The 14,412-nt window shown below is 40.2% G+C and overlaps 1 protein-coding gene across 7 annotated transcripts in view; it reads right to left on the bottom strand.

Annotated features, from left to right (window-relative positions):
* BICC1 (BicC family RNA binding protein 1) overlaps window positions 1-14,412 on the bottom strand; it is a 318,064-nt gene that overhangs the window by 5,270 nt on the left and 298,382 nt on the right. For all 7 annotated transcript variants that reach the window (XM_024115707.3, XM_055080966.1, XM_024115710.3 and 4 more), the window contains 5 exons: window positions 14,289-14,328; window positions 13,758-13,912; window positions 7,521-7,677; window positions 3,422-3,582; window positions 636-735 (listed from right to left, as the gene is read on the bottom strand). In XM_024115707.3, coding sequence (XP_023971475.1) covers window positions 636-735; window positions 3,422-3,582; window positions 7,521-7,677; window positions 13,758-13,912; window positions 14,289-14,328 — 613 coding nt within the window. The remainder of the gene's footprint in view (window positions 1-635; window positions 736-3,421; window positions 3,583-7,520; window positions 7,678-13,757; window positions 13,913-14,288; window positions 14,329-14,412) is intronic.

Raw genomic sequence — 14,412 nt, 5'->3', positions numbered from 1 at the left:
CGTGGGAGGTACCTAGTAAATATGTATAGAGCATTTTCTTATACCTAGAACATGCAAAAGATGCACAAAGGCGGTGGTCTGGGAGACAGACCTTCAGACTTTCCTTCATTCTGTGACTACTTTTACGATACTACCCTCTGCTGTGACTCACAAATTCTATTAAAACTTGGGGTAAAGTTAAAAAGCATTAAGACAAGAAATACCAATTCTCTTTTTCTCTGGTGCAATGATCTCAGCTGCTATGCAGGAACACGTGCACTTAAAGCATGACAGCCAGTCCAGGATAATTATTCACGAACGCAATGATCATTGCTTAATACAACCGCAAAATGGAGAAATTAAACTGCTCCCTCATCCCCATGTTCTGCAAAGGGCGGTTTTGGTTAGATCTTTCCGAAGAGATCTGTTTTAAGGAAAGACACCGTCAAGGCAGGTTTTCAGGCAATGCCTTGACAAAGCAGTGGGCGTGTTCTTGGCATCTGTCACACTGTTAGTGGGAAACACTCTGAAACCACAACCCCAAAGCTGCCAGGTAGTAAGCAAGCGGCTGATGGGCAGAACCAGCCCCACTGGCTGGAGACCAATGGCAGAGGTTCTTCAGACTTTAAAATATGAATAAGAACATTTATATTCACCTGAGATTGCAAGCAGCATTTTCCTCCTGGCACCGAAAGTTGTAATTCCCAGCTCCTTCAGATCCTGATCTGTGAGAGTGAGGAATGTCTGAAGATCGATCTGTGGGTGAACAAGTAATCTATAATCAATATATTAAGTATTTTTCTTCTTCAGCATAAATTCTACTCATTGCTACACTTATTTTATTTATTAATTACGCTCTGCCTACTTTCAAAAAAGAAGGGTGGGGACAATACAAACCTAAGGGACAAGAGTTAAGTAATAAAGGTGGTAAAATGAAAGTGATGATTCTAGCAGAAGACTTAATCTAAGCCAGTGATTTACTGCAATTGAGATATAAACTTAGGCATCCTAAGGTCTTACATCCTGGCAGCCAGGGCAAAAAGGGAAACAGAAATTGCACAGTTCTGTGATCTGATGAAAGGAAGAATACATACTTGTCCAGAAGAGAGAAAATTAGTTTTAGATTCTGACTTGGTTAAGTATAGCTCCATAAAAAGAGACTGAATAATACCATAAAGGGTATCTTCCATTGTGTTCTACATAAACATGATAGCAGAATTCACAGTCTACCTCAGACCCATGACTCACTTCGCTTAACCCAGCATACCATCTCTGAAAGTGGCACACATGAAGTATTTCTAGCCACAGTATAAATGTACTTCCTGGCAACAATGTGTGGAGGCAAGTAGCCCAAGAATCCCACCGCTCCTTGTGAAGACTGTGTGGAAGGACACAAAGGACACAACTGGGCTCTGAAGCCAGAGAGACTTGGGTTCAGGCTCTGACTCTGCCATTACTAGTTGTGGGCACTTGAGAGCTGACAATCCTGTACCTCACAGGGTTGTTTTGGGCCTTAAATATGATCTTAGATATAATGCAATGTGCTCACCAAAGGGGTAAAATAGTTGGCAGCTATAGTTAGTAATAATGTATACAGACATATCATCTGTGAAAGCTGCTAAATAAATCTTCATCCTGGTTCCAATATATTAAATCGCACAAGGTTACTTAATGGGGGATTCTTGTTAAGTCATATCTGTATATGAGAAAATATCCTACATAAAGGGAATAGTACCAAATTTCAACACACCTGAAAACAGTAAAATATACTTTCAATTCAAATTATATAGAAATTAATTTGAAATTTTCTGTTTTGATTTGGAAGGTTACATCCAGATCTTGAAAAACCTTTTCATGTACCATTTATCACAAATCTAGAGAGATGTTTTTTAGAAATTCTGTCCAATGGAGACTATTTCAGGGATCCTCAAACTCTTTTTAAAGGGCCAGAGAATAACTATTTTAGGGTTAGTGGGCATACTGTCTCTGCTGCAACTACTCAACTCTGCTGGTTTAGCTTGAAAGCAACCACAGGCAATATGAGGTAATTGAGTTAGTGTGTGGCTGTGTTCCAATGAAACTTTATTTACAAATTTAGGCAGCAGGTCTGCAGGCCGCAGTTCACTGACCCCTGCTCCAGTTAATATTAGATGAAGCCAGTCTGACTTCATATTATCACGTTTTCTTCCTTTTTGAAGTAACTAGATAAGAAGTACCCATAATAAATTTCTATGCTTCTTCAAATAGGAAATAGAGATTTAAAACAAACGCAGAATATCATTGAATAACATCTAGTCACTTACTTCTAAAACCTTCTGTGCATGAGCAAGTTAAAATACCTCAGCCCTGAGCTTCTCAATCAGCTACCTGCATCTAACCAGGAAGACTAAATAAATAAATGCAGTTCTTTAATGCACTGATGATGAACGTGTTATTCAACTTAGAAAATCCTTGGTTAAATGAACACTTATTTAGGTTTAGGGAAAAGAAAACAAAATCATTGTCCAAAAGTCCAAAATACACACGACAACATTTTTCTTGGTGTCACAGAACAAAAAAAGTTCAGCAATTAAACTTAAGTTATGGGCACTACATTAGATTTATGATATAAAGTGCCTAATAAAAATCTTAGATTATTTACTGACTGATGCATGCCAGGGAATTACTGGCATGTAATCTAACATGAAATGAAGCAAACTAGCATGAAACTTGGACCATGTCAGGATTTGAAAAACAGATACATTTAGAGAACTATTCTAACTTTCTGTTGCCTTGAGTTAGCTGTGCCCTGGTAATATGACAACACAATTGGAAAGAACCACACTTAGGGGCTCTTTTCTTTATGCCAGTGCATCACGGCCACGGCTGATCAGTCTGGCCAAAATCCATGGTAGGGATGTTTCAGAAGACATCTTAGTTCTGCCTCAGTTCAGGCAAAACCCAAACAGCAAATTAATGAATAAGTTAACATGTATACAAAGCGCATTACCTTCTGTGAGAACTTCAGTAACATGATTAGGATGGTGTCACAAACAACCATAGTTATTTATTTCAGACGCTGTTATTTACTTTTAAGTGCCACAAATAAAGATAAGAACAGATGAAAGAGTAAAATCTGATTAAATATAGAGTTGTTACTGACCTTAGGGAATCTGTGAATCCAAAGTTCCTATAAATCAAGACACTCATTAGGTCTTTTAGCTAAAACTGGTGAAGGTGTTTTTGCAAACACAGTGTCCTACATTTCTGCGATCCTGTGTTTACCAGTTGCACTAAATAAGAAATAAGATGGCGACAATTTTCTTGGCAGCAAAAATAAGCTATGAGACTTGAATAAATGCTCAGAGGAAACACAGTCATAGGTAAATGAGTGATTTCATTCTAGAAGTCATCTTACACACAACCAAAACAAAGATGCCTGGGAAGATAAATAACCACCGACCTCTTGTTGCTGGAAGACGTCTGTGTATTTGCCCAGGCCCAGTTTGCTGAAGAGCTCAGGGAGGTCAGAGCCTTTGAAAGAGCTGTTCAGGTTACAGCCATTGCTTCCTGTCAGCGAGGAAATGCAGTCCATGTAATTGCTACTGCTGAGATAGTGTTCCGCTGAAAGGCAGAGGAAAGACAGGCCTGAAGTGTAAATGCCCAGAGAGAGCACGGTTTAATTAAAAGTTTTAATCACTCAAATAGTTCAGATTCAGTGTTTTGGGCTGAATAGACCAGTAGCTGCAGAAATGCAGCAGTCCTTTACTGAAACACTGGCTTTTCATTAAGGAAACGCTGGTTACGGCTTTCAGGGAGGCTCTCGCCATTTAAAAGGTTACACTTGGGAGGGAGCAATTCGGCAACAGGGCCTCCGTAGTTAATAACCATTCAGCATATTCCCCCTGAGCATTCAGGAACATTGGCTCTTCACAACTGATCTGATGTGAATTAAACGAGGAAGTGGAAGCAGGATCCCTAGGACACAATAAAGGTAAGGAAAGTTACAGGCTCCTTTCAGATGCAGGCTGGCCCTCTGTATCCACACTTGTGCTTTCCTGTGGTCAAAGAAATACTATGATATTATCACATATAAATCTCACTTCCCTCAAACATAATTGGGCAGTGAGTTCATGAAATAGAGTGCTTCCAAAATTAGGAGTAACATATGAATGAAAAGAATGATGCTGGAGTTCCTGGATTTAACTTACAACAAAAACATCCATCTCTTAGGGGAAATTCTAAGACAGCCATGCCGAGCTTTGCCTTGGCTCTGCTGCTGATCTGGTGGGCGAAGATCTCTCCCTGTTGTCTGTGGTTCTCAGACCCAAGGACATGCACAGCTGGGTGACAGACTAGTGAGCCACACCAAGTGCTTGAGCAAATATTCAAACACTCTTCAGGAGCTGCTTTGGAGAATCTAGCAGAGCTATGCAGCCATTCCTACCACCCTGACCAACAACTGACTCTCATCATGTGGAAATTCTATCCTCTTATACTAAAGATGCAGCTTCAGAGGGATTCCCAGATTGATGAGGGCAGAGGACACTCACCTAGGTATCAGATCCATCTAATCTCCTCTGGGATCAGTGCATTCAGCAAATCTAAGAATTTTGTACTGCATTGCACTGGGTGCCACTAAGCACTTTCTCTGGTTGTTTTCATCTCCCAATTGAGAAATCCTATATATGTTTCAACTGGAAGGAATTTCTTGATAAGGTTTCTCTTTCTTTTAAAAACAGATATTTTCTCTCTTGTAGGAAGAATGTGTCGGGAAAAGGACCCAGGACCAAGCCCTGATGCGCTGAGCCCTGGAACACTCCACCAATTGAAGGTAAGGCCCCAAAGTCACCAAAAAAGCGTGAGGAGGAATGACCAGTGAGGTACCAGTTCGAGGGTGACACAAAGCAGAGTATGATGAGCACACTGGAGTGACCACTGGACTTGACAACATGGAGGTTACCGTCAGGCTGACCACATAATTTACTGTCCGAATGATAAATTTACTTTCTTTGAGGGGAAAAAAAAAAAAAAAGAGGAAGTTACTGAGGAATTACAGTGGAACAACTGGTGAAACAGGGATACCCAGAGAAAACCTAGACATTGGTGACCTTGACAAGGGTGTCAAGAAAACTTTTCTAAAACTTTGTTGTTCAGTACACTAGCCATTGGCAACATGTGCCTATCGATCACCTAAAATGTGCTAGCGTGGATTAAAAATGTCCTCTACGTGTAAAATACCACACACCAGATTTTAAAGACTTAGTACAAAAAAGAAGATAATGTAAAATATCTTTACATTGATTACATGTTTAAATAATAATAATTTACACATGTTAAGCAAACAGATCAGCAAAAAGTGAAAAAAAAATTTTTAAATATTCTTAGTGATAAATATTTATTATGGTACACAACTTTTTTTTTACATTTCTTTTCATCTTAACTACTTATAGTATCTATATTCTCTTTTAAACTCCCTAGGCTCTTAAAACGTCGGACAAAGGCCAAGGAACAGTGCTTTTTTAATCAATCTTTTTTAATTAATGAATCCCCTATCTTCACCCTAATCCTGAATTTCAACGCAGCTAAGTCACACAGTCAATTTTAATCATCCAGGATTCAGTGCAGGGAAAGGGGATAAAGATAGAAGAAGAGAGGCACAAAGCTAATTGGTGCTGGAATATAAAACGGAGATCATTTCCACCCCGAGATGTGCACCTGGCACCAGCCTGCCTCTCAGCTCCATTGTCCTGTCAGCGGTAGAGGACCTAGCCCAGGACTAACAGGAAGACTCCAGGCTACTATTGACAGTACGCTTGGGAATGAAAGAGTTGACCATGCTTTCTTATTTAGACTTGGCCGACACCATGACTGGTTTTTTCAAATCTGAGACTCGTGACAACATGGCCCACTTGATTGATGGTGATAACAGGCTGTTACTGTTTACTAGGCTCATTTAGACTGCCTTTCTCCAAGTATTCTTCAAATACTCCAGGGTATGTGTTTCAGGATTCCAAATTCATCAAAAACCCTGAAATAAGGCATTAGGGGAATATCTTGTGATTACTGTGTCAGTTCTTGTCTGTTTACCTATTTATACAGACATGTGGGTGCTGTTACAGACACAACCACTGGACTCATGCTGTGTCTTAATCATATTTGTTCAAAGCCTATGCTTTAAACGTTTTTTTTCCTGATAATTTCATTTAGCTACATCTTGTCAATTTGAAAAATCTTGCTCTTCACCTTTGGTAGCCAAAGGTGGCTGGGCAGACTTTCTTCTATTGTCTAAGATACTAATTTGATCACATTCTGCTCAACTCCTTTACATCCCTGCCTTTTCCTCCTCATTCTGATGTTTGTGTGTGCGTGACTCACTCGTTTATTCATTCCACAAACATTTACCGAGCACCTACTAGGTGTCAGACGCTGTTAGACATTTGAGAAGAAATAATAAATTAAGAAAGAAGGCACAGCCTCCTGTTAGTGGGATTGTAAATTGAAGACACTATGGGAAACAGTATGGAGATTCCTCAAAAAATTAAAAATAGAATTGCCATATCCAGCAATTTCACTTCTATTTACCCAAAGAAAACAAAAACACTAATTCAAAAGGATATATGCACCCTATGGCCACTGCAGCATTATTTGCAATAGTCAAGATATGAATGCAACCTAAGTGTCCATCAACAGATGAACGGATAAAGAAAAGGTGGTGTGTATATTTATATACAAGGAATATTAGTCATAAAAGAAAATTAAATCTTGCCATGTGCGACAACATGGAGGGATCTAGAGGGTATTTTGGTAAGTGAAATAAGTCAGAAAGAGAAAGGCAAATGCTGTAATGATCTCACTCATATGTGGAATCCAAAAAAGAAAGCAAAGTGTAAACAGACTCACAGATACAGAGAACAGATGGGTGGTTGCCAGAGGGGAAGTCGGGGTGGGAGTGAGATGAAGGGGATTAAGAGGTACAGACCTCCTTAGTTATAAAATAAATAAGCTACAGGAGTGTAACACACAGCGTAAGGAATATGGTCAATAATATTGTAATAACTGTACAGAAACAAACGGTTACTAGACTTATCGTGGCGATCATTCCATAATGCCTGCAAATGTAAATTCACTAGGTAGTACCCCTGAAACTAACATAATATTGTACACCAACTGTATTTCAATTAAGAAAAAAAGAAAGAAGGCACAGCCTAAAAGAATGCTCGGCACATGGGCGCTAAATAAGTGTTTACTGAATGAATGTAGTCCCTGACTTGTGGAGCTCAAATTCTACAGGAAGAGACAGTTATGTAAGTAAGTAATTGTACTTCAGTACGACAAATGCTAAAATGAAAGCATATACAAAATGCAGTGAAAGCAGAGAATCATGTGCCCTGCTTCACTGGAAAAAAACAGGGAAGGCTTCTCAGAAGAGGTGGCCTGTGAGTCATCCAAAACACTTGAAGGCCCGGAGTCCAGAGTTTATACTCGAACATTACCCTAAACCAACTAAACAAATTCCAAGCTGATTACATCTAAAAGTATGACGAAAAGTCAAAGCTCACTTGATTTGTTCTGTTTACGCTTGGGGCTGCCAATAGAAGCTGCAAATTCACTATGACTTGCGGGTCCTATTCCATTTCGGTCTCTCCAGTTATCGGATTCGCTTCCACTTCCCAGGTGTTCACGACTGTTGGACCTCGAGAGGGACACTGATGAACCCTGAAAACAGTCAAAGCCGGATAAGGAAATGTTTAATAAGGTAGGTTTCCCGGGGTGGGAGGAGAAAGGAATACACATTAGACCACTTATCATTTATCTCGATTGCTGGCCAATGCAGTTACCCACGAATGCTGATTCTCAAGAAAAGGCTAGGGGACCTGTCTATAGTCTTTGTCTTCCAGCTACCAAGGACACTTGGAAATACACACAGTGAAGTGTTTTTCCTTCGTTATGAGGGAGTTGATAATGAGGGTGCCCAGAGGAGTTCTGAGAGCCCCCAGTATAAAGATTCATTCCTGTAAGATTTAGAGGATTCCTATTTTGGGGAACAAGGCAAATCCTCCATCTGGTATAGCAGAGATTCTCTGCCTTGTATCACATAGGACGAGTAGGGAAGTGGTGCAGCTACACCCAATGCTTTGACAGGAATCGAGCTCCCAGGCTCACAGAGTGGAAGGGTGGAGAGGAATCTGGCATTTGTCCTGCGTTACTCTCATTCAAATAAGTACATGATCTCTCCAACAAATTACAAGTACCTGGAAACTAACTTTTAAAATTCCCCCAAATCAAAATAAAAATAGTAATTTAAAAGATCTCACAGTTTGCACTGAACTTGCATTTATTCATTCTTTATTCATTTATTTAATCACTGTATTACGGGCACCATACTTTGTACTATACCTACAGTATTAAAGTCAAGATTCTCTGATTCTAAAAGTTTTACGGTTACTGGGTAATTCCAAGAGAATCCTTTACTATTCAGGTCACTAAACTCACCTAATTCAATCCCGCAGCAGCATAACCACAGCCGACCGTGCGGGGCTGTAATGCTTCTTTCTTCAGGGCCTTATAATACCACTCTCGAGGCTTTCTACCTATGTCACTGTAGCCATTGTAGGATCTTCCTCCCCTTTTCTACTCCAAATGTCAGATTACCCTGGGAGTCGGTCCTCGCATTCCTATCATCTCGCTCTACACTTTCTCCTTAAGTAATCAGTCATCGCAACCTCTGTCAAGGCTTAACAACAGCCATGACTCAAATTTTTACCTCTGGGTTTGAATTCCCTACTGAAATTTAGCATCACAGAGTTGCCAATCTGACACCTCCATTTTACTGTCTCATAGGTATTTTAAACTTAGAGTGCTTGAAATCGTATTGCTGATGACCATCTCCCCAGCTACACCCAAACCTACCCCTTCCCAGAATTCCTAAATCTCAGTGACGACCATTCATCCAGGTGCTCAAGCCAAACTTCTAAGCGTCATATTCGTTCCTCCTCCCCTCACTACATCCAATCTATCAGTTAGTTTTATCAATGTCATATCTAAACATACCCCAAATCTACCTACTTTTCTCCATCTCCACGAATGTCACCAATAGCCTCCTTAATGGACATTTTGATTCTATCTTGCCTCCCACCCCAATAATCCATTTTCCATGAAGCAACTAGGTTGTTGTTTTAAATGCAAATTAGAACAAAATCATGCCTCTCAGAAGTATAAGGTCTTACCATGCTTTTCCAGTACTTCACCATGGGCTGAGATGCCCCATAACTGAGTCTCTGCCTGTCTCTCCAGCCTTATCTTCAGTGCTCCACCACCTGTCTACCTTCTGCTCCAAGAACTTACCAGTCTGTTCTGACTTCAAGATGATAATGCCAGCTGTTTCCCTGGCCTAACACTCTTTTCCTAGATCTTCACAAGGCTGGCCCTTTCTTGCCATCTAGGTCTTACCTTAAACATCATCTGCTCATTAAAGCCAGCTAAGACTACCCGATATAAAGCAGCCTCTGTTTCACATTTATCAGGGACTTTTATTACTTAATGCCTTCTTGTTAACTTGTTACATATTTCTCTCTACCCACCAAAGAGAAAGCTCTGTCCATGAAAGGAAGAATCTATATTCAAGCATTGTATCTCTAGTGTCTAGAATTGTGTCTGAAACACAGAAGGTCCTTAATAATAATTATTTGCAGAATACTGGATCTCACAGATACCTTTTCCTACATCTATGGGATCCCCTTTGCTGAACTGTGGGAAGGGGCATAGGGAAAGGAAGGCTCCTAAGACCAAAAAAATGGTCTTTTTCAATTAAAACCATCTTTAACATTATACTTCAACCAGATAAATCCCATGCAGCAAGGGAAATAGAACATGCTCAAAATTGGTAATTACCAGAAGCATTAATGAGATTATTATGTAGTATTTCTATATATTTTAAAACTTCCGTATCTAAACTCTTTTTGAGTACCAAAAAACCACTCATCTGAGATCTAAGCTGATTTAATTCACACAGCTATATCAGGCCTGGCTAAACGATGTTTTCTAAAAACATTAAGTAAAACATAATCTTTTGATATTTACTACTTTGTTATCTACTAACTAGAGTATCACAAAGAGCAGCTCACCTCCACTCTTAGATCTGTAAGACTTAAAATAACCAGACAACCTCATTACTCTTAGTGCTGGGGAAATTAAAAACCATTTTTTGATTCCCAGTGCAGGTTTTATTTGCTCCAGAGAATATGTAACCATTCCAAATGCCTTTGAGATGACTAGCAAAAAGAAAAGGAAAATCCCAAACCTTTTGTAGTTCTGTCGATGTGACAAAAATATTGCAGGTCAAGTAGCCTTTGTTTGACCTTTGCTGTCCCAATATATCATCAAGTGGATAGGGTCATACTTTTGAGTCTTGAAGAAAACAAAAATAAGCCTCAAGCTACCTACTTCTTCTCTAAAGGAGATCTTTGGAAAAGGCTAATTTCTCAAAAATGCCTTAAAACTGGAAACTGCTCAAATCTGGTTTCTCAGAACTCTGAACAACATGTTCAAAGCCTCGGTTTCTTGCCTTAAGCAAGCTTCCCAGAGCAGGAAACTCATGTGCCTAGATCCCCGACACACCGAACAGCCCTCACCCATCAGGACCTACTGGCTAAGTGTGCTTCTCTAGAGCAGCATTCTACTTGTCTACTTGGTTTTGTTTTTCTTTGGAAAAGATTAAGGTAAAAGAGTGTTTCTAGCTACCCTCCAATTTTAAAATAGTGCTACAAGCAGAGATGTGGTCAATCTTTTAATAAAAATTGTTTAAGTTCTCTTCACTTTTCCCCAGGTCCTTCTCAACCCAACCCTGTCCCTGTGTTCTAACCCAAAGAAACAATCTTCACCAATTGCCCAGTTTTTAATCCCTCTGAGCTATAACAGAATCAAGAGAAGGGCAGGCACGTGCAGATAGCAGCTGCTTCAGAATATCAGCTCATGCTATGTAAGGGCCCTTTCACCTCCTTTCAATGGCTTTCTGATGCATGAAGAAAAGTTCAAGTCCTACACACCTGGGAGAATCTAGAACCATTCCCTAAGAAAGTTTGGTTATATTTCTTCATCAGCAGTGTTTAAAGGGGCCGTGAATAAAAGCAGATTACATGGTGGATGTCCTTGCACTGATCTCGCTGGTTACATCCTCTCCCCTACCTTTCAATGTGAATGAGCCATTAGACATTAGCCAGGAAGGCAGGACAGGCTAGCCCAAGAAAGCCAAAGCAAGAAAAGCCACAGGAGGGGATTCAGCCACTGAGTCGGGACCCTGCACGTTCCTGCCCACAGAAAGTAGTCTACTTGTCCTTGGCCAAGTGCCAGAGCAGAAGAGTCTTCCAGCTTCTGACATGATTTCTGTGCCGTCCCCCTTATGTTACGACCCTGTAGAGCAACGTTTCCAGAAGGGAGGCTGCATCAGAAACAGACTAGACTTTTGCTGAAAATGTGGATTACTGGTTCCTGCTGGCTCCCTCCCTGATGAGTTGAGATCCTGGGGGAAGAATTTGCATTTTTAAGTGCTCCCAACGATTCTTATGTCTTTAAGGTACAGTAACGTGGCTCTAGAGCATTTATATATCGCCTTGCTATGTACCCTCTTGAGTTAAACCATTAGGAAGAGGAGTATAAAGAAATTTTGTAAAATGATTTCAAGTCCTCTCTCTGACAACTACTACCATGGCCTCAAGTAAGACACTTCACTGATCTGGGCGCCTTTCCCTCACTGGGAGTTTATAAGCATCAAATAAGCTTATGGATGAAAATGTACCAGATAAACCCACAAAAAAATAAACGAGTGTGATCTGATAATTATTACTAGCACATTATGTGTTCATATAACACTCTAAGGTATTCCTTTGGATAGAAGACGCGTATCTGGTTTGAATGTGCAGGAATACTTCCAGCAATAAGCATTCATATATGTATATGAATCACATCTTTCATCAGGCTCTTGGTTTCCTTCAGGGTAAAGTTCTTCAGTGGAAATAACAGTAGCTGCTAAATATTGCTGAGAACTTCCTGCACACCACGCTGAGCACTGGATGCCCTCTCCCACATCATCCTGAAACAACTGCAATGAGAAAATGGGCTCAGAGGTGTGAAGTCACCCATCAAAGCTGTACATGTGTCGGTGGTAGCTGTCAGGCCCCAGAGCCCCTGCACTTGACAACTACGTTATTAGAATGATCACCATTTCAACCTGTCACATTATTGGTCTTTGAGAAGAGAACTGAATTAGCATTTCTCAAGTGAAATATTTCATCTCTGAAACTACAGAAACACAACCACCTAACACTCCACTCCGCCAAAGATGAGGGTGAGCAGAACGGAAGACTGCAGGTATTCAATACATCAGTGGAAGCCTAAGAATTAGCACAGCAGTTTTAAGGTCTCTGCCAGTGAAAGGAGATGTATATTTTCTCTCAAAGCTCCAATGGCAGAATGAGGGGTGTTACCTCCTAGAGCCTCAAATTTTTCACAACGGTTCCTACATTCTAGCTGCTGACAGTAACTTCAATCTTTAAATACAGCCTGCTAGGCTGCTACTTTAAGTCTGACAATGAAATTCACAGGAGACTGTTCTTTTTAGTATTTCAATAGTATTTTCTTTTTCACTTACTCAAAGAGACAAAGGAAAACTTCATGTTTGCTTCTGCCTTTCATCAACATTCTAATTTATTACAGAGAAAATGGGTGGAGAAAAGAAGGTCAATCTACAAATGCTAGTTATTAGACTAACAATTATGAAACCCTTAACCACTATTTGTTTTTCAGCCTACAGTGTTCTGCTTGAACACTGTGATTCTTGGATTAATCATTTTCATCCACGTTTGGGTTTGCACAGCCTCACCAGTAGTGTGTGTGCATGTGCTCTAACTCCACCCCACTCGCAAAAGGCTTACAGCCAAAATCTGACACTCTCCAGTTGAAAAGGCCTTGCCGAGTGAGTCGTACAGCCTAGCTGAGAAGCAAGGAACCCTAGATCTCTTCTCCATGTGGTGAGGATACCAGCTTCCCAGTCTCACCCTGACCACTACAGCCAACATCTGGGAAGCATAACATTTTGGAGCTCTCATTTGTGATACTTCCTGCTGTGTTCCTGGCACATCTGAACACACTGAATTTTTAACTCGTATCTGAGAACTTGTTTTTGTTGAATACTTGCCTTTTCCTCCTATGGTGGGCTTGCGAGTGATACCCTTGCATAAAGGGATTCTTGTTTTTTTTTTTTTTTTGCGGTATGCGGGCCTCTCACTGTTGTGGCCTCTCCCGTTGCGGGGCACAGGCTCCGGGCGCGCAGGCCCAGCGGCCATGGCTCACGGCCCCAGCCGCTCCGCGGCACGCGGGATCCTCCCGGACCGGGGCACAAACCCGTGCCCCCTGCATCGGCAGGCGGACTCCCAACCACTGCGCCACCAGGGAAGCCCAAGGGATTCTTTATACATTTTTTATGGAATGTTACATCTGTCCTTTGCTTAATCTCAGCCCTGCTCTATCACTTATGACACTCTCCACCTAACAAAAACAAGTTTATCCAAATTTACACCTCCTTCACAGCTGATCAACAACTGTGAGAGAAGATGCATAAAAGATCATAATATATTGGATTGTATCAATTTCATAGCAATACGTTTACAGGAATAGAAATTAAAACAAATCACCATTAATAGATTGTCCTTATATAAATAGAGAATGGGAGAGGAGAGAAGATTGTTCTCTTCTGCTGAGAGAACAGACAGGAAGAATAGGTAGGGCATGACTCTACAAACCTCAAAAGTGGTTGTCATTGTGGGCTTATAGGACACATGGTTGGCCCTTCTCAGCTCCTTGATAGTTTCAGCGGGCATGGATTTAGAGAACCCGAGGCCACTCCAGGTATTCGTGGGTGTTCTAACCTCCGTCACCACTGGTTTCTTTAACATAGCTTTGGAAAACAGAACATAAAACAAATGCTTGGTATTTTTAATGAATTTCTTAAATAAGATATTGATGAGTATTGTTTCTTTGATATATGTGAAGAAATTATCACTGCATATTATTTCTTAACACAAAATATCTTAAAATATCCTCATAAAACATTTTATACAAAGTAATGGTAAACTTTAAAATGATACATTATTTCTTAATTGATCTAATGCTAATCTACTCAACCTCAACAAAGTTTGTGCAACTTGAACCTAAACATTCTGGGATTCCTTTTATGAAGGTCCAATTTCTCAGTTCAACATCAACACTGAAAAACCTTTTACGTGTTTACTGAAAAAAAAAATCAAAGTATAGATCATTAATGTATCACATACCTTTGGTTGCTAATAGCTTTTTTTGTTCATAGTCAAATGCCTGAAAAAAAAAAAAACAGAAAATATCTTTATTGTCAGTCTATCCAATTGTTATGCCAATACTTCATGAAAAGATTTTTTTTTT

The sequence above is a fragment of the Physeter macrocephalus genome, chromosome 20 (genome assembly GCF_002837175.3).
Source record: "Physeter macrocephalus isolate SW-GA chromosome 20, ASM283717v5, whole genome shotgun sequence".
NCBI lineage: Eukaryota > Metazoa > Chordata > Mammalia > Artiodactyla > Physeteridae > Physeter > Physeter macrocephalus.
The sequence above is the reverse complement of the archived record's forward strand: the minus strand, read 5'-3'. Positions and strand labels throughout refer to the sequence as shown.